General features: G+C 37.5%; 1 protein-coding gene across 1 annotated transcript; it reads right to left on the reverse strand.

Annotated features, from left to right (window-relative positions):
• Positions 1–15,308: 15,308 nt before the first annotated feature.
• On the reverse strand, positions 15,309–20,217 carry LOC143563237 (cellulose synthase-like protein D3). Its single transcript, XM_077050832.1, has 2 exons — positions 19,370–20,217; positions 15,309–17,956 (listed from the first exon to the last, which is right to left on the reverse strand). The coding sequence occupies exons 1-2, from the start codon at positions 20,209–20,211 to the stop codon at positions 15,421–15,423; spliced, it is 3,378 nt and encodes a 1,125-aa protein (XP_076906947.1). The 5' UTR covers positions 20,212–20,217; the 3' UTR covers positions 15,309–15,420.
• Positions 20,218–20,887: the final 670 nt, after the last annotated feature.

Genomic DNA, 20,887 nt, shown 5'->3' on the forward strand with positions numbered 1-20,887 from the left:
CAAGGAATGGTCGGCCTAAGATGAGTGGGACATTATCGTCATCGTTCATGTCCAGGATGACAAAGTCCACCGGGAAGATGAACTTGTCGACACGAACAAGCATGTTCTCGACCACCCCTCGGGGGTATTTCACAGAACGATCAGCAAGCTGGATACTCATACGGGTAGGCCTCGGTTCGCCTAGACCCAACTTGCGATACACGGAATACGGCATGAGATTAATACTGGCACCGAGATCTGCCAGCGCATGGACGACAGTATTATCACTCAAGATGCAGGGAATTGTGAAACTCCCAGGATCGGACATCTTTTCTGGTAACTTTCTCTGCAAGACTGCAGAGCAACCAGCACTCAGAGGAATGGAAGAGACTTCGGCTAACTTCTCTTTGTTCGAAAGAATATCCTTAAGGAACTTTGCATATTTGGGATTTGCGTGAGTGCCTCAAGGAATGGGACATTTAGATGAAGTTGCTTCAGAAGATCAAGAAATTTGGAGTTCTGCTCCTCGTCTCTATCCCTATGGACTCTCCCGGAATACGGGAGTCTAAGTTTGTAGACTCTCGGTGGTGTGCTTGGTAGTGGCTGGTTCTCGGCCTGTGCTGTACTTCCTGGGCTGTGCCTCTGATGCACCCTGGCCGGTGGAGACTCCAACTGAATCTCCTCGTCTACCTGCTCCTCCACATCTACCGCAGGCTCGCTAACGACTCCTCTCGTCGCCTCTTGAATCACGGGCTCGCTACGTGCCCCCGCACCGCTCCTTGTCGTCACAACCTTCGCAAACGCCTTCGGATTTTGTTCAGTGTTACTTGGAAGTGTACCTGGCGACCTCTCATTTAGACGACTTGCTATCTCTCCCATCTGACGCTCGAGATTTTGAATTGACGCTCCTTGATTTCTCATGAATGACTCGTGCTCCCGAAATTTCTCTTGAGTTTCTTTGTGACGGGAGTCCTCTCGAGTCATGAGTTGCGACAGCATCTGTGTCTGCTGGGCCATCATCTCCTCTAACGTGGGCTTCTTCTCCCCACTACTCGGTCTCTCACCGGAATCCTGGAATAGGCTCTGACATTGCTGGAAGCCGGACTGATTTCCGTTCCTCCAGTTGGAATTTTGGTTACCTCTCCACCCCGAATTATAAGAATTGAAAGAATGTTGATTTCGGTTTGGATTATTAACGAAGTCGACTACCTCCTCCTGGAAACCTACGGGGCATTGAACGGTATCGTGTCCCCCTCTGTAGATCTTGCATAACTAACTTTTCACCTGCAGGTCCTTCACGATCTTTGCTAACGCTTCAACTTGTGCCGCCAGTGCGGTGCTGTTGTCGATCGAATGCATGTCGCGTGATAGGGAATCGACGGTTTTGGTACTCTTAACTGGTGGTCGCTGGTATCCACTCATGGTTAAACTGTTAAACAAGGCAATGCACTCATCCGTATCTTTCGTTGTTAGTAGGTTACCTCCTGCAGCTGTGTCGAGCATACTCTGAGTTGCGTACGTCACTCCGTTGTAGAACTTCTCGACAACCGCCCAGTCTTGTAGGCCGTGGTTTTGACATAACGCGAGTATTGAACCTTTCCCACGCCTCGTAGAAGCTCTCGGTGTCCTTCATCTGGAAAGAATGAATCTGGTTACGCAAACGAGCGGCCTTAGCCGGAGGATCGTATTTCTCAAGAAATTGGGTCTGCATGGCAGCCCGAGTAGCAATGGACCCCTGTGGGAGGGACTCAAGCCACAGACTCGCATGATCAACGAGTGAGAACGGAAAGATTCGGAGTTTTATGGCGTCTTCGGATACGCCGGCAAGATGAAACGTGTCGCAGATACGTGCAATACGAGTGAGATGAGAATGCGGGTTCTCGTGGAGCAACCCGTGAAACTGAGCAGAATGAGCAATCGTGTTCAGAACATTAGATGGAATCTGCCAAGTCGTTTGAACTCCTATAGCTGGTGGAGCAATGCTGGATCTCGCGCCAGCATCGACCGGACGGGCCCGGTCTGCAACTGTCCTCCTTGGTAGTGGATTCGCGTCGCCCATAATCCTATCCCTAATGACAGGTTCAGAAAAAGTAGGAGAAGAGAACGTACTACCGACGGATGTAGATGAACTGGAAGACGGTTTTGTACGACAAGTAGTAAATAAAAGAAATTATAATTAGCTAAACTATTTTAAACTAACAAACAAAACAAATAAGAAAGACAAGTAGTAAACATTTTAAGAGTACATACATTCACTTTCAATCTTTCATACTTTCGTATATTTAACTTACCCTCATTATTGAGTACATACATAATCATTTTAAGATTTAAAGAGCCATACGCCCTCTATCCTTCGCATATAATATTAGAGTCTGTAACCCTTTAACCTTCACATATATTATTAGTGTCTGCAACCGTTTAACCTTCGCGTATATTATTAGGGTCTACAACTCTTTAACCTTCACAACTATTATTAAGGTCTGCAACCCTTTAACCTCCGCTGATATTATTAGGGTCTGCAACCTTGTAACCATACAACCATGCATATATACTCATAAATATCTACATACATACTCTAACCTTTTCTATGTCATTCAAATAACATTCATGAAATATACATATATCATACACTTACCACTTAAGATAAGTGTATTAATTAATCACATTGAGTATGCACACAACCCCGAAAACATAACAAGGAAGTGGGGCTAGAAACTAACATGTGTTCTGTTCCTCTCTAAGTTAACAGTAATACCCCTTCTTAGATGTGCACGGCTAACTGTGTAATAAGTATAAGTATTAATTAACTACAACTATATTGATGTGCGAAAATATATATATAAATAAAACACAAGTCGCAACTAAGCTTTAAAAACCAAACAATCTATCCTAGTTCACACAAACGGCAAGTGTACCGATCGCGTGTAGCACAGATAAGGAAAGTCCGGATATCGAACTCGAAGACACGTGAAAACGTTTTTAATTACTAAACTCTAACTAAGACTCACCAAAATAATATTTAAATGATTTTTAATATTTAGAATTGATTAAACTACTTAACTTAATTAAATGAAAACTTTTAACGAAACTTTGAAAAACTTTGGTTTAAATTCAATGAATAAAGACGTCTACCTAGGAATGAATCATGTTGAAAGAAATAACAAGACAACGGATTGAAAATATTCAAGACACCGGTTATAAAAGATGACACAACCAAAACTTGTTTAAGAAAGTCAAATTACCTCTCAGTCTCTCTAACAAACTTTAACTTATTTTAATTGATTTTAAAGAACAAACCGGAAAAACAATTATTAACGTGTTCAAATGACGACTCACCTCTCGGTCTCACCGACACACTAACTTAATGGAAACGAATACTACGCAACCAAGGATAGAGGAACAATTTAACTTAACCCAAATTAAACCAACTAATTGCACATAAACACTCAAACTTGACAAGACAAAAACCCGCTCTCGCGCGGTCTTAATTCTAACAAGTAAAAGCAACGAGACAATATTACTTCTTATCACCTCTCGGTCTCAAAGAAGGTGTATTTTAACTGATTTTAGATGATTATATTACCCACTTATCCCTACGGTTGTACTTCCTGCAAATAAACCCAAAACACCAAGTAAAGAGTTTAACAAGCAATCAATTAATCAAAACCGATTCAATTAACTAATGCAAGAGGATTATAAGTAATAACAAATAAAACACAGCCATCATACACAATCTAATTCATGGTTTAGTTAAACGTTACATCAATAATTTAAGTCTTGAACATTAACAATCCATTAAACAAGTCAAAACCACTTAACAATCATCTATCCTAGGTAGAACAAACAAGATTAGCCTAACATAGATTTTGGACAGCCATGCATACTTAAGAAAAACATCACAAACATCATCATAAACATGATCAAACTCATTCAAGATCCCAACAATATCAATAACAAGACAAACAATCAATCAGTTGCAAAACAATTCAAAGTAAAAGTCTAAATCAATAGAGTTAGGGTTCTTGAACAAAAAGTAAAGATTAAAGATGTTTACTCAAGGTTTATGGCTGAGATTTGTGATTGTTTGAAGCCCCTAGCTGCTGCCCAAGATCACCTCTTCCTTCTCCAGCCGTCACAAGATCAACAGCCGCCGCTAGCTTCTCTTTTTTCTTTCTTTTTCCGGCTGTTACTGTAGCTGCGATCGGCAGCTTTAGAAAGCTAGGGTTTTTTTTGTTTTTTTTCTTGATTTCGGGATTATTCGATGAATAATGGCTGGAAACCCCTTCAATTAACTTAATATAATATTATATAAGGCCTTTAAGATGTGGGCTTGGGTCGGGCTTTGACTTATAAGTTTGAAAGTTGCACAATTAAGCCCCTAAACTCTTCAATTTGACTCTTTTTTCCACCAAACTTCACAACCTACAAGTAAACAATTATATTTGTAAAATCAAGCATAAACAAACCATAAAACTTAATAATTAAATTAAAACGCAATTAAAACATGATAAAAATGATACGGAAAGTAAGTGTGTTTCACTACACATCATATATCATACTTCTAGGTTAGTAAAACCCCTAGCTAACAAGGTCCGGGGGCAGCGCCCCTGGCAGCAACCCCTAGCAAGGTCCAAGGGGCAAAGCCCATGGCTGGGTTCAATTAAGTTTCACTAAAAATTTATCAGAAAATGCAACTTTAAATGAATCAAGTTTTCACTAAACAAATCGAACCGAGTCTCATTCTAATCGAGTTTCATTATAATCAAGTTTCATTAGGATAGAATTTTATTTTAATCGAATCGAGTTTCAACTCGATTCGATTCATTTTGATTTGATTAGATTCATTTCGATTTGATTCAATTCATTTCAATTTTGTTCGATTCGATCCGATTCGTTTCAATTCAATTCTATTCGTTTCAATTCGGTTAGATTCATTTTATCTTCCAATGAATCAGGTTTTCTCAAAAACTCGATTCAAATATAGTTTTCCATGCCTTTCAGCTATAAACATTCCCTTCCAATCTTATATGACTGTTTTCGGGTTCTGGTCATAAAAACTTCCTCTTTCTTGTTTTAACGCGAACCGAACGGTACCCGTTCTTCCCATATCGCACTCGTTAAGTCTTTTACTATAAATTTTATTTTTTCTAACACTATAAGGCCCGATTTTCCTTCATATCGAATCTTAAGCCAAACTTATATCTAAAACTTAATCGTTATTTCAAAAACATACTTTTTAGGGTTTCAGTTTGGTTCGGATCTGGACCAACACGTGGATCGAGACATGTTTCTTGTTGTTTGTTGATGCCTGAATCACGAAATATTCCTCTCCATAGCCCAAATATGAATCCAGGTTGCAGGGGATTGTTTGTGTGTGTTTTGAGTGTGTGTAGGGAGGCTGGTGATGTAATGAGGGTTTTAGGGAGGGTCTAGGGTGTTTAAATTCCCCCAAGCTCATGGACCTAAGGCCCATCACCATTACTTATTCCATCTTTATTGTCCAAACCCACACTTTATTATTTTTATTTAACTTAAAAAAACAATAACACACTTTTAAGTAAACAAATTTTTATATTTATTATATCAAAAGTAGGATTTTACACACGTAGTTAGTTTCCGCCTAACCAAGTGTTTACTTGATATCATATTGAAATATCCTCTCTCGGGACTTACAATTGGTATTAGTGCCTATACACATACACTAGGCTCGGTTTGAAAATACCAAGGTATTTTCGGTTGAAGATTGATTGATTGTTGTGCTAACGAAGAACACGAAGAATAAATTTCTTCGTAATTTTAGGATCAAGATGGGAAAAGGATTTCGCAAGATCAAGTTGTGAATTCAAAAGATCTCAACAAGCAATCTGCTTCTCGGTCCGAGCTGGTTCTCAGTTACAAAGGGTTCTTGGCTTTCTTGGCTTCTAGGTTCTAAGTATCCGATTCTCGATGACAAACTGTTCTCGGTTGCTAGAGCTCTCGACTACTATAGTTTTTCGGCTATCATCATTTCTCGTTCACAAGGTTCTCAGTATAAAGAGTTTTCTATGGTAATGAGGGTTCTCATCTCACTTAAGAGTTTTCGATACTAGGGAGGGTTCTCGGCTCACTTAAGATTTTTATGTGACACTTCTAGTTCTCGGTTAGTATATTCAGCTAAGATGGAGTCAAAAGACAACATTATTTCCACCAATATCAATCAGGAGCTTGACTCTGTGATGGGAACCACGACTCAAATTCTGCGATTGCTAAATGTTGAGGGTTATGATTAGTGGAAGTTCATATTTGAGAAGTACATGAGAATGAAGGACTCGAAGGCTTGAAGGAGTATTTTAAGGGGTCCAACCAACATCACTGACGAGTTGGATGATGAAGAGAAGACCATAGCTTCTAAACCTATTGAAAAGTTCATAGATGTTGACTTTGAGAAGGTTGACGATGATGAGAGAGCCTTATCTACTCTGACTCTAGCCCTAGCTCCTAACATTGCTCTAGGTTTTAGATAAATCAAGTCAACCAAGGCTTTGTAGGAGGCTCTCATTGATGTGTTTTAGGGAAATGAAGACATGTAGCAAAGTAAGAGGGATCTGCTGCGTCAGGAGTTCAATATGTTTAACCACATTCTGGGAGAATCTCTTCATGCTCAGCTCCAAAGATTCACCAAGATCGTAACACGAATGGTATCGGAAACAAATGAACTAACTCTCTTGGAAGACAACAAGAAACTCCTGAACTCACTTCTTCAAAGCTGGGATATGAATGTTGTTATGATCAAGAAGACTTAAGGATTTGGATAGGATGACCATAAATGAGATGAAGGCTGTGATTAATTCCTATGAAATGGATGACAAGCAGCGTGCTATTAATCATCCAAGCTCCTACAATATTGTTGGTTTGAATTCGTCAACCAACAATGCTTTTTCAGCTCAAAATGGGTTTGCTATGTTCATATCCACATTGAATCAGTCCACTACTCTAGTCTATCACTCAATCACTCCGCCTAAAGTCACTCCAAAGAATGCATCACACCCTCTTAAAGCTCAAGCACCAAGCCAGCTTCTTAAATTCCCACCATCTCTAAGGAAACTGAGGAGAACATTGCCCCGATAACAGGTTTTATGAACTGTTACAATGCCTTTCTTACTGGTGATATAATTCCACACATTATTTTTTGTTGAATTGGGTCAGATCCATCCTAAAGATGTTGAAAAAATGGACATCTCGTGGCAAATAGCCATGGTGGTGTTTAGGAAAAAGAACTTCACAAAGAAGACGGGCAAAAACAGCTAGTCTTTACTAATGACAAGAAAGTGGGGTTTGACAAGGGAAAACTCAGGTGTTACAACTGCCACGAGCCGAGTCATTTTGTTCGTGATGCGTCAAGCCTACTAAAGAACGTAACAATGAGAGGGCATTGATTCCAACCGGGAGCATCTGGGTCCAAAAATGAGAGGTTTAGCAATTTAGGTGGGAAGAGCATATAAAGGCATTGAACTTTGGAGAAGATTTGGCTAAGTTGGCTCAAGTTGATGCAGTAGAGAGGAGAATGAAACTGAAGAGAATGTGAAAGAGCTTCAGTTCGCCTTTATGGTATCTTCCACGCCTATCTCCAAGTAGGTAAATTATCAACTACGTTCTTAAGCCTGCATTGACAAAGTTGGTATATATAGAGTTCTTTATGATAATCTTCTTAGGGAGATGGAAGATATTCCACGTGCTAACAACACCTTTAAGGCTAATAAAAACTATCTAAAGAGAAAATAGATGCCCAAATAGGGGATATTGCCAAACTTAAAGAAGATATAAGTAGGCAAGTTTGTATTTATCTTGATGCCAAAAATAAGATAACCAAACTAATCGCTGAACTAGACACATCGAAATCAGAAACAGCCAAAATAAATGCTAAATTTATGAAAACTGAATTCAATTTTAAAAAATTTGACGTATGATGGCCGGGTCTATTTCATGTATATTATTGTATTAACTGTTTCGTTTTAGTTTAATTATCATGTGAACATTGGTACTTCAAGCGTGTTTATGTGTTTCAAGTCATTGGATCCTAAGGATGCTTATTTAGGTTACTTACGAACTTGGAATGAAGACATAGAAGAGCGGAATTGATTGGCATGCGTCCCAATGTAGAAATCAAGAGAATGGAAAATATCCCAGATACTAAAGCCCTTCGCGCTACGCGAAGGATGGAGCCTTGTAACTTTGCGCTACATGAAGCAACCTAAAATTGACTCCGACTATTTTTTTTTTCGTGCTACGCGAAGGACCAAGTCAGATGCAGTTCGCGCTATGTGAAGAAGTTAAAAACGGAAAAAAATAATTTAAATCATTTAAAAGTGTTTTTCGGTCCCTATTCGACTTATTGTTCATTCCACCAGCTGTTGAAGAACCCTAGGACGATATTGCGTCATTTTGGAGCCTTCAGTTCATCTAATCAATCCATGTTTTCATCATTTCTTCAGATAAGCGATTTATTCGTGATGCCGATGTCAGACTAAACACCATTGTGATCACTTTAGGCTAGGGTTTTATGTAAACTTGCTTTGATCGGAGTATTTGTGCTTTAATGGTTAAGAACTTGATTAAATTGTTATTTGATCATAAAACAAACATGATCAAATAACATTTCAATCAAGTTATTAACCATTAAAGCACAAATAATCCGATCACAGACAGTTTACACAAACCCTATCTTAATGAGGAGATAGGATATCCTCTCCTAGCTTATTACAGGTTTTCTAAATATCTGCCTTCTTCGGATTCCTGAGTGTGGCTTACCCACGTGCCATCTGAAATCAGGAAAATGATTCCCGCATCCAACCACTTCAACATTTCTTTCTTCACAACCTCACGAGTGTCTGGATTTAATTTCCTTTGAGCACCATGTGCGGGTTTCACCTCAGGATCCATGATGATTTTATACATCACAATAGATAGACTAATCCCCCTCAAGTCTACTATCGTCCATCCAATTGTTGCCTTATATTCTTTTAACACTCCCATCAATGCCTCTTCTTGATTTTCCTCTAGATTTTGGGGCAATAATGGCCGACAATGTCTCATATACTCCCAGAGAAACATATTATAAGTGTTTCGGGAGCTCCTCAGTTCAACCACCAGTGGACTAATAAAAAACAAGTATTTATAAGACTTATATACATCTAACTAGTATGGGTAAATAAGATCGTCTCCACAGGGAATCAGTGGAAAGTGAAAGTAAAGTTCATAATTATTAATTAATTAACTAAGAGGACAAACGATGTCAAGCGGTTTATAAAAGATGATTCAAGTAAAACACGATTACTTTAAGTGAACTATAAACAATAATGAGAAAATGATTCACTTCAGGTTCAGGTAATGTGATGATCAACTAATCACAGATTCATATGATTAATTGCGCAATAATTACTAAACCTAACAGTTGTGTTATGAGGACAAACGATTCCCTAACCGAATTGTTGACACAAATGAACCCCGGTTTACCCAATTGCCAGTTTAATGTATGAAAATCAGTTACAAGCAATGACTAACGATTATTGGTTCCATGACATAAGAGCTAACCCTACATGTGATGAACACAACCAGAAAAGTGATGCAAAGTTTGATAACCAAAAGCATAAACTATTTAAACAATCAGTTCTAATGTAAAACAAGATTAAAGACATTCAATCAAGTTCATATTCATTCAAAACATAAAATCTGATCAAAGTTAGTTTACACAAAACCCTAGCCTAAAGTGAATACAATAGTTTATCCTAACATCTACATCACGAATGATTCGCTTATCTGATGAGAAGACGAAAGCATGCGATGAACGGATGAACCAGAGGCTTCGGGATGATCCAAAATCGTCCTAGAGCTTGAACTTGGTTGCTGGAATGAATGATATGTCGAAATAGGGGCTCAAAACTGATTATATCAATGTTAGGGTAATTTTCCCGTCAGGAGGGATGTTAGCGCGGCACTAACATCCAAGGGGTGAGTCTTCAGCGCCGCGCTAAAGACTCATTTGTCTGATGATCTTAGAGTATCTCAAACATCACCCTCAGGACCTATTAGCGGCGCGCTAAAGGTGTCTGACATAATTTTCTTTATTTTCTTCTTTTATTTTGCACAGGAAAGCGTGCCAATCATCATGAGTCTTCTACATCTTCGTTCCAAGCCTGTAATTCCTCCCGCTAAGCGTTCTTAACGTCAAGTATCCTAAAACACATAAACACGCTTGAAGTACCAAAGTTCACATATTATTTAAACTAAAAGTAAACAAATAATATAATAATATACATGACTTTTACCCGACCATCAGTTAAAAAAACTTGTTCATTACAATTACATTAGTCATGATTCCCCTAGGGAAGCTTAAGGGTTAAATCAGCTAACACCACAGTAGTGTCGTCTTTTCTAAGGGGATCAAAATCATATTGGTCATATAAGCTTCCTGGGAGAATACTCACCCCGGCTCCAAGATCTGATAATGCCCTAGTCATTTTAAAATCGCCCACTTGAATGGGTATTATTGGTGTTCCCGGATCTTGGAGCTTATGTGGGAGAATACACGTCAAAACCAAACTCACATTAGCTGTTAAATCAACTAATTTGTGAGTTCGTTTTATTAGTGCACAAGTCCTTCAAATATATGGCATATGCAGGGAGTTGTTTATTGGCATCAAAAGGGGTAGATTGATTTTACTTGTTTGAACATTTCACATATTTCCTCCTTCCGTGGGCCCCTTTTCTTAACTGATGAGGATGCTTTAGGACTCACCAATTCCCAGGGAAACGAAACGGGTTTATTCATTGCACCTGTTTCCTTGGCGATATCAGTTGCATTGTGAAACTTTTGTGGCATTTTTTGTTAGATTCATGTTAATTTGATGATTATTATGATCACTTAGTTTTAGCATGCTTGGTTGTTTATTCTTGAACACATTTGAGCTTAGATGGTGTTTTGGCTTTTATATGTGATTTTATTGGCTGTCGAGTAAAGCTATGTTTAACAACTATTTGAATTTTTCCCAGAGTTAAGTTCTTACAAATAAATACTCAATACCCAGGCAGGCTAATATATAATAGATCGTAGGCTTATAAGCTAGATCGTGATTTAATCAATTGCTTTTTGGGTCGTCTTAGACCTTAGGATTGGTGTTTATCCCCCAAAATGTTTAGATTAAACTAATATCTTTGCCAATGCTAAGTTTCATTGTAAACATTATCAACAACATAGATTAGGATTCGTATATCATACTTAGACCTAGTCTTCTCTTTCGATAGAAATCCTCCATTGGGATTTGATTCTAATAAAAGTAATATACCAAGACCTTTCTATTCTAAATAAAATACATCTACATTCTCTTACATCTGACTACTTGTTCTATTATAAACAACTAATAAAAAAAGACAAAAGGACATTCATAAAAAAGGGAAATTGGGTATGTTTGGTTGGAAGTAATGGAATGAAGGGAGAATGTAATGGGAGAAGGAATGGAATGAACAAAGGAATGAAATTGATCATTATCATTTCTTTGTCTTGTTTGGTTAACCTATGGGAATGAAATGAATAATTACTTTATGTTGTTTGGTATCCAAAAAAATTGTAGAAATGAAATAGAAATAATAAAACATCATATCTCAAATTATATCTTTAAAAAACGCTGAAATGGCGACGATGGTGGTGGTAGCTCCAGCGACGAAAATGGTGGTGGTGGTGGCGGTGAGGCGGCAAGGGCGATGTTTGTGGTGATGGTGGTGGTAGCGTTGGTAGTGATTGTTATGGTAGGTTGGCGGCGACAGTGGTGGCGATCAAGCGACGATAGTGGTGGTGGCGGTTATGGTCAGGCGACGGTGGTGGTAACGCTGATGGTGGTGACGACGAAGACGGTGGCGATCAGGTGGTGGTGGTGGCGATGGTAGTGGTGGTGGTTGTTGTTAGGTGGTGGTGGTGTTGTTGAGAAAGTAGGGTGAGGGAGGAACGGAATCAAAAGAAGGGGGTGGGAAGGAAGGATTTTGATGGAATGAGATTCCACGTGTAATAGATGATTTCATTCCATTAAACAACCAAATACCACTTTTTTCATTCCCACATAATGAATCATTCCATTCCCCCTGTCATTTCTGCATACCAAACGCTATCTAAATATATTCTATAAAGATAATCAAATAGAAAGGATAATAAAAACTGATTTCAATTTGACCAAGTTATAATAACTATTAAATTTATAATAACTAATAAATAGAATTCAAAATTAAAAAAAAATGAGTATTCTATATAGAATCCATTTTCTTTAGAGTGAAATTTGGTAAGATTGAAATGAAAACAAGAGAATTTTGATAAGAACAATAGTTAATTTTAACTATAACTAAAAAAATGATGTACCAAAAATATGATTCTAGTATGTGAGCAATTCTTCCTACTGCTTTTACAAATCCCTTTTTGTATCAGCAAACCATTATCCACTAAAACAACACCAACATTAGATGATTCCAAATTAAGAGCAATACCTATTGTACCTTCTTGAAATTATACTAATTCACCCGTCATTACTTTATCAAGACCATGAATACAAGCAATATCATCACCTACTTGAAGTACGATACATATATTTACAATCTTTACTTCTCTATTGTATTGCTCATTACTTTCATGGATAATTTTACTAATTTCAGCAGTTTGAATGGTTACCATGAGAAATTCTTAATTCTTTTTTGAAAGGAAAAAAACAATAAAAGAATAATAAAAAATAATCCTAAACTAAAGTAGAAAGACTAATGCGTTATTTGTTTCATCGCCGCCAATATGCCAATATTGGCACTGATAGTACGTAAATGGAACTCGTTGTTTAAACAACTATTCAGAGTTCATAGAGCTCCTTGTAAGGCTTGTTGGAAAACCCGTTATCAGACTTGATCACTAGCCTTTTGTTGTACAAAATTGAGAGTTTCATTTTTTTAACATTCTAGCTGTTCCAATTTCTTATAAGTTGAATCAATCAAATTCAATTTTACTCGCTCTTTTTCAGAGTATCTATTCACGCGAAACTCTTATCCTTCTATTTCTTAACATGATTCTTATGTTTTTTGGTTATGAATTTGTGTTTGTTATATGTAGTTAGGGTATGAATTTGTTTGTACGTATAACAAACTCTGACACATGAGAATATAGATATTTTTATGTATATATATATAGAAGGGTTAAAATAAAAATGTATAGTTTTGTAGGAAGAGTGGGAAGAACTTAAAAATGAGAGTTAGGAAACTATGAGAGCCTATTTAGGGTAATATGTAGCCTAAATACTTGATCATAGGAAACTATTTGTTATTTTAGAAACTATTAATCTCAACCACTAGATCATAGATCCAATGGTGTAGATTTATTCTTACTCTTCCTATAAAACTAACTCTTTTTATTTTAACCCACCCCTATATATATATATATATATATATATATATATATATATATATTAACATTTATTTTCGGGATCATTTGCCATAATGTAGCATTTTTATATAACAAATTAAGCATATATTTTGTTTTGAGATTGTATACACAATCACAAATGCTTCATTGCAACCAACTGCAAGAGATCTAATATGTTTTTGTTGTATATTTACATCATGTGTTTAAAACAATAATAGTTCTTGGTAAATACGTAAGTGTTTCTTCGTCATCTTTTGTACGATGATAAGTTGAATTGCCTTAATAGAACTTTAATCGGTTCCAGGGTTAGTAAATAACAAGGATATCAATTTCGGTTGATGCCAATCCCACCGGAGTCTGCCATGATAAGTCCAGGCCAATAAAGGTAACAATGCTAAACCATAAATCTTTTTTGTTTTCTTATATTATGAATGTAAACTTGTAAACGAACCGAATGGACACGAACATGCCATTGTTCATGTTCGTCCATTTAACTTTAAGAAAATACTTCATCAAAAAAATATTTGTATTCATGTTCGTTCGATTAAAAAATGAACATGTTTGTGTCCGTTTATGTTTGTTCGTTAATAAGCTAAACAAGCATAATTGAGCAAATATAAATGAACAAATATGAACAAATGTAAAATGAACGCAAAGATAAATGAACACTATCGAATTAATTTTTATGAATATGTAAAATATAATTTGTAAAATATAATATTATTAAATTATTTTTAATTAATACGTAAACAAACATATAAGAATGAAAATTCATGAACAAATGCAACATGGTGTTCATATTTGTCCGTTTAGTTCAATGGAACACAACACAAAGTTAAATGAATATAATAGAACAAACATAAACGAACACAGATGAACATTCTGTACAATCAATAAAATTATAATCAACCTATTATACAAACAAAAAGATCATTGCAGGAATGACAACCGGACAAATCCATCAATTGAATCAAGGCCATGCACTATCAAGCCCAAAATTCAAATATGAAACAACAAAATATTTAACCACATTAATTGATAATGAGAGCCTATTTGAAATGATCCATTAAACAAATCAACCCTAACAACTCCGGACAAACATAAATAAAACAAACAAATTAAAATTTTAACATCAACTATAAACATAACATACTTTATACATTCATGTAACCAATAATTTTAATATCTAAACACATCATAAATAAAAAAAAATCACAATAATTTAAAAAAAAAAACTAAAAGTAACTCGCGTAACACATAGGCTAAAAGCTAGATACTATATTTACCTAAAAAAAATTGTTGTATTAATCTTAAATCTTTAATATATAAATAAACGAAATCTTTAAAAGATTTGAGTTGCTCCCTATATTCTCTCAAGCCATCATAGTGTTTTATTTGTAAATGGAGGTTTCTTATTCATTTGACCTGAATTAACGGGTATGAGTCTCACTAAACCCAAATAACCCTTAAACGAGTTATAAAATCTCATTAAATTAAAAATCAATCTAACTAAATATTTGATATGAAAATCCTATAAAATAGGGATATACTAAAAAATAATATATGATTTAAAAATATATATATTATTTATAATTAATAAACAATTTTATATTAAAAAGGAAAAATAAACGGGTCATGAGTATCATCAAACTCATACAACTTTTAATCGGATTTATAACATCTCATTTATTTATGAAACTCTTTTATCATCAAACCCCAATTATATTATTAACTTTCTTACAATAAATAAAATTAAAATCCAAAAAATTATATAAATATTATAAACGAATAATGTAGAACAACCCCCATAATACGAGAGATAAAATCTAGTGATATATATAAGTATAGCATTTTAAGCCTTTAAATTTGAATTAAATCAAATCAAAACCACAAATATAAACAAGTTAAAAAAACAACTCTTTACCACCATCATCTATAAAGAATACAAACAAATTAATAATATGTGTACAAACAGTTGTACAAAATATCCTAATTCACAAAAATAATAATATCAACTATTAAGGAAACTGGAAAGAACCTCCAATTTCAGTAGCACCAGCAGGTGGATTAATGGCAACCCAAAGAAGAGAAATGGTGATTGCAATGAGCCCAGACCAAACAAAAACAATAGTGGGCGTCCTCCCTCTTCGGCCCATTAGCCCTTTAGCAAAAGGATACAAATGGGCCAGAACCCAAAAGCTAAAGAACACCCCACCCAATAACCTGCTCCATTGTGGTATGTCACTATATATTGTTCTACTCACTCCAACAGCAATAGCTATAAGATTTGTCATCATGATCACTATAGGTGGTATCATCAAAGATGTCCATTTCAGGATATAAAGATCTGCAAACTCGTCGTCGTTGTCGTCACCACCAGATTTTGATGTTAAGGTGAACGAGATCTCGATGCCTGCCACTACTTTTAACAGGCCTTGAAGTACTGCAGCAAGATGTGCACTTGTGCCTCCTATCAACCAAAACTGTTCGTTTCGCCACCATTCTTCTAGTTCGATACCCGACCATTTGATCTCGAGAATGGCTAGTAGGGAAAGTGTTATGGTGATCGAAAGAAGGTATACTAGAAAGGTGACATTGAGGGTCTGAACAATGAATTCACCCGAGAATAACGAAAGGGCCGGGAGGAAACAGTATACGATTAGGAAAACCGAAGTGAACGGGTAGATTCCAACGTTTAAGTACGCGATTCTTTGAAGGATGTTCATTTTCGGGCTTGCTAGAAGTGCATTGTTTTTTGAGAAAAATATTTCTACTGAACCCGTGGCCCACCGAAGCACCTGGTGGAGCCGGTCGGTTAGGTTGATCGGGGCGGTCCCACGAAAGGCGTCTCGTTTAGTCACGCAATATATTGACCTCCATCCCCGGTTATGCATTCGGTAACCCGTGACCACATCTTCGGTCACTGACCCGTAAATCCATCCGACTCGGTTTCCCCATTCAGTTTTATCCTCGTACCAACACGAAATCACACTAATCGCTTCCGCGACAGTGGATGCGTCTAGAAGCTCTCTAGGAATCATGAGTGCACCGGGTGGTCGCCCGTTTTTGACCGCAGGGTGGTCAGCGAGCGGTCGACCTTGGAACTCGGCTATCGGGATTGTATCGATTAATAAACTCGAGTTACCGAACTTTTTCGGAAACAATGAAAGATTTATCTCGTCATCATCCGAATCTCCCATTCTCAAAGCTCGGTTTTCGACCTTTTGCTTGCGCCGAGGGAAACAACAACTACAACAACCCGAGTGATACTCTTTGAACCGGGGCGGGTCAAACCCATATAGCGCGGTTCGACGAAATAGAGTCCCGGTCCCAACATAAACCGGGCCTTGAAGACCATCAAGAGCCCGCATGTTTCCATCAAAGAAAACAGTGTTGTGATTTGCATAACGGTCCGAAGGGTCAATCCCTTCGAACCGTTGTGGGAACTGCACGTAACAGATGCGGTCCCCACCTCGGTCCATCATGAAACACATTCCTTCTCTTATGGCTTGTGAGTTGTAGATATAATGATCACAGTCAAGGTTAAGCATGAACGGCCCGTTAGACATAATAGCCGAGGCCCGAACCAACGCGTTCATGGCTCCAGCCTTCTTGTTATGATCATAACCGGGACGCTTTTCACGAGACACATATACGAGAAGTGGGAGCCGGATATCAACTTCAGCGAAATCAACCGGGCTCCCATCATCGTTATCGGTACCATTAAGTGGATCATCACTTGGTGGCTTCAACATAACCTGTATGATTCCAGCATGATCACCTTTAGAATGATCAGGAGACGGGATCGTCCAGGTCCCGGGCCAATGAGTAGCATCCGCCATCCATGTTGCTTTCGGGATCTTAACGGGCTGCAAAAGTTCATCACCAACAGTTTCTTTTTGAAGCTTCATGGCTTTAATTTCCTCTCTAGCATTATAAGCATCAGAACGTCTCCTAATCGAATCAGGAAGCCCGTTAATCCGGACTTTAAACTCGTCATACTCACGTTTGACCCGCCTTCGGTCCTTCACAAAGTCCTGTCTCATTTTATTCTTAAACGGGTCTTTTTTCAAATTAAAATAGGACTCAGGGTTTCTCGGCTCGATATCATGCTTCCTACAAAACGGAACCCACAAATTGGCAAAGCTTGCGGCTTCTGCCATGGCTTCAAAGGTTAAAAGAGCACCACCATCATCAGAAACATAACATGATAGCTTATCAACCGGGTAATCAGCAGCAAGAATTGATAAAATGGTGTTTGCAGTAACTAAAGGCGGTTCTTTTTCAGGATCGGCTGTGGAAACGAAGACATCTACCCCCGGGAGATCAGACTTTCCCGATGGATCGGATTCAAACTTCTCTTTTAAAACTTTGAGGTCTGTTGCACGGTTAATGGGTGCGAGTTTAGGAAGTTGGTCAAGAAGCCAAGAGAACGCAAACCAGATTTCGCAGATGATTGACATGAACCAAAGCCATATCGCGTCTTCATTCGGGTGAGTGATTCTCCAGTGAAGAAAGAATCCAAGAACCACCAGCCTAATCAAAATTAGGAGCCTGCATACACACACAGTCATAAAGTTATTTACAAAGCCTCAACTATTAACCTTTTATAATTAACATGTTTTCATTAATGTGTGACATAAAAAGCAGATATAAATAACAAGTATAAGTGATAATTTCGACTCATTTACTTTATGAACGGGTCAAGTTTAACTCTTAACGGGCAAAATAATGTAATTTCTACCAAACCAGAAGGATGATTATGTAATCTACTCTAAAGCAGACCAGATCAAATTCAATCAAAGTGTACTTGTGCATAACCTTCAAATTTTTATGCAAAAAATATATATTTCCTAATAAAAAAATTGATTTTTTTATAAATTATCAAATGGATTTTTCAAAATCCAGTAACCCAAATGCATAACTGTTAAACCTAGAGCTTGATGAGGTAGAAATGTATTTTTTATATGTTGATTGTTATTATATCCTTTTCAGAAATCAATCAGATTAAACTGAATATTCAATAAAATCAACAAAAGATAATGTTAACTTAATGTTTTGATAACAATGGATTAGTTATTTATGGTCTATTCCTTCTTTTTTTATGGTCTCTGTCTTGAGTTATTAGCTTTTAAAAACCCCATTTGACAGTAGATATTTCTAAAAAAAAGTCAGATTTTGAAAACCCCATTTGATCAATCCCCAACTACCCTAACCCATTCAAACTATACCAAAAATTACAGCTTTGACCCATTACCCGACTTTCCTCGCCCGTCCATTATACGAACCAAATGAACACGAACAAGGCTTGTTCATGTTTATTCTTTTAACTTTAATCGAGCAAACAAACGAACACGAACATTTAAATGAATGTATTTGAGTTCTTGTTTGTTCATAGAGCACATGAGCATGTTCGTTTATTTTATGGTCCAACGCAAATGAATGAACGAACATTTACGAACTTAAGCGAACAAAAAAAACGAGCGTTGTTTTGGTTTTTTTGTTCAATTTGTTTGCCAATTACCCAAGGCTTGACTCTAAAATTTGATTGGGTGATGGGTATGTCGGGCCAATTATTGTTGGTATAATTTAAATAAATATATGTAAACGAACGAAAGTAAATGAACATAAATGAGCGAGCATGGCATGTATTCATGTCTGTTCATTTAACTAAATGAACAAATTTTTATATTCATGTTCGTTCATTTGTTAAATAAATGAACATAAACAAACTTCCAGCTTCACAACTGTTCATTGACTGCTAGGTTCGTTAACACGCCTACCTTTGAAAGTGTCTGGTAAGAACTGAACCAAAAAAGGAATAATCATGTTTAACATGTCTATTGTAAAGCATCTGAAACCATAAATTTACCATAGCATCTGAACCAAAGATAAATGATGCACCAAAAGGATTGGTAACTCGACTCATAGCAAAATAAAATAACACGAAGTCTTCAGTGTACATACCGATAAGGACTTATGATAGCTGCAGGTATCTTAAGTTTGCGAGTAAGAGGCCGCCAAGGCTTGTTAAGAAGTTCAAGTTGTTCAGCCGGGGTGACCCCGGTTCCATCCTCACTTATCCCTTCATCTTTTGGCCAAAACGCGTTCCCATAACCGTACGTCCCATTAGTCTCAAACAACCAACGGTTATGATCAAAATCCCCTGTCTGGCTCTTAACCAAAGCCGACTTACTTGACTTCATCATCGACAGCCTCCCCTCCATCTTTGCAGACAATCGTCTCTCGTATCCAGCATTCGGTGGCAGAGGTAAAGGCTTGTTTAAGTTTTCATCAAGATCGGTTTGTTTATACGGCTCTTTACACCCCGGGCACTTCCCATCGCCCGTTTTCACAGCATCGATACAGCAATCCCGACATATTTTGAAATCACATTCACAAGGAAGAATATCCACACCCCTCTCATCACTCATAACACTCTCACCACACCCGGGTACTTGACAACAAGACCCTTTCGCACCCGCCATCTGAGGATGACTAGTTTCGGAATCAATGACTTTGTCCATCAAATGAGCCCGTGTCACGCTGTTGAACCCGCCGGTAAAAAGTGAATTCGACACGTATTGTTCTTCTACTCTTTGTGAAATGGACGGGTTCATCGGTTGGTTATCGGGTGTGGGAGGGATATGAACTGTGTAGTTCATATATTCAGGACTGCCGATTTCACTACCGAGATCTTCTCTTGAATAGTTGACGTATCGGCCCGAAGCGGTTCTTCTAGCAAATGTCACTTGTGGCGGAATTGCACCCCTTCGCGGTTGTTGTTGTTTGGGTGATCTTGAAGACATATTTAAGTTAACTATGTGTTGAAACTTGAAACTTCAAAGTTAACACAAATCACATAACATATATACGACTGGATGTTTGTTAGGAAGTATATATAATATATATATATATATAGCCCAATGTTGTGGTAACTACCGAGGAATCAAACTACTAAGTCATACTATGAAGCTATGGGAAAGAGTGATTGAGGTTAGACTTAGACGAGAAACTCAGGTTACGGTCAACCAATTTGGCTTCATGCCGGGGCGTTCCACCACAGAGGCAATACACCTTTTAAGAAGATTAATGGAAAAGTATAGGGAGAAGAAGCGTGATCTACATATGGTGTTTATTGACCTAGAAAAGGCCTACGACAGTGTGCCACGGCAGGTGCTCTGGGAGTGCTTGGAGGGTAGAAGAGTGCCCAGGAAATACATAGAGATAATTATGGATATGTATACCAGGAGTGAAACAAGTGTCCGTGCGCCAGTGGGGGAGACTGATTTCTTTCCTGTAGAGGTAGGTCTTCACCAGGGGTCAGCATTGAGCCCGTTTCTTTTTGCAGTAGTCTTGGATGAGTTGTCAAAGTCGATTCAGGGGACTCTCCCGTGGTGCATGATGTTCGCAGACGATATTGTGTTACTTGCTGAGAAAAAACAAGATCTAAACATGAGGCTTGAGGAGTGGCGAACAACCTTA

This window comes from Bidens hawaiensis, unplaced genomic scaffold, assembly GCF_021521415.1.
Source record: "Bidens hawaiensis isolate Kalapana, Puna unplaced genomic scaffold, B.hawaiensis_p1.1 tig00001179_1, whole genome shotgun sequence".
Classification (NCBI taxonomy): Eukaryota; Viridiplantae; Streptophyta; class Magnoliopsida; order Asterales; family Asteraceae; genus Bidens; species Bidens hawaiensis.

Excerpts from the sequence above, each read along its gene's own strand:
- LOC143563237 (XM_077050832.1), bottom strand. The coding sequence starts at position 20,211 with ATGTCTTCAAGATCACCCAAACAACAACAACCGCGAAGGGGTGCAATT. Across the intron at positions 17,957-19,369 it reads GCTATCATAAGTCCTTATCG|GCTCCTAATTTTGATTAGGC; the intron begins GTATGTACACTG and ends GTGTGTATGCAG.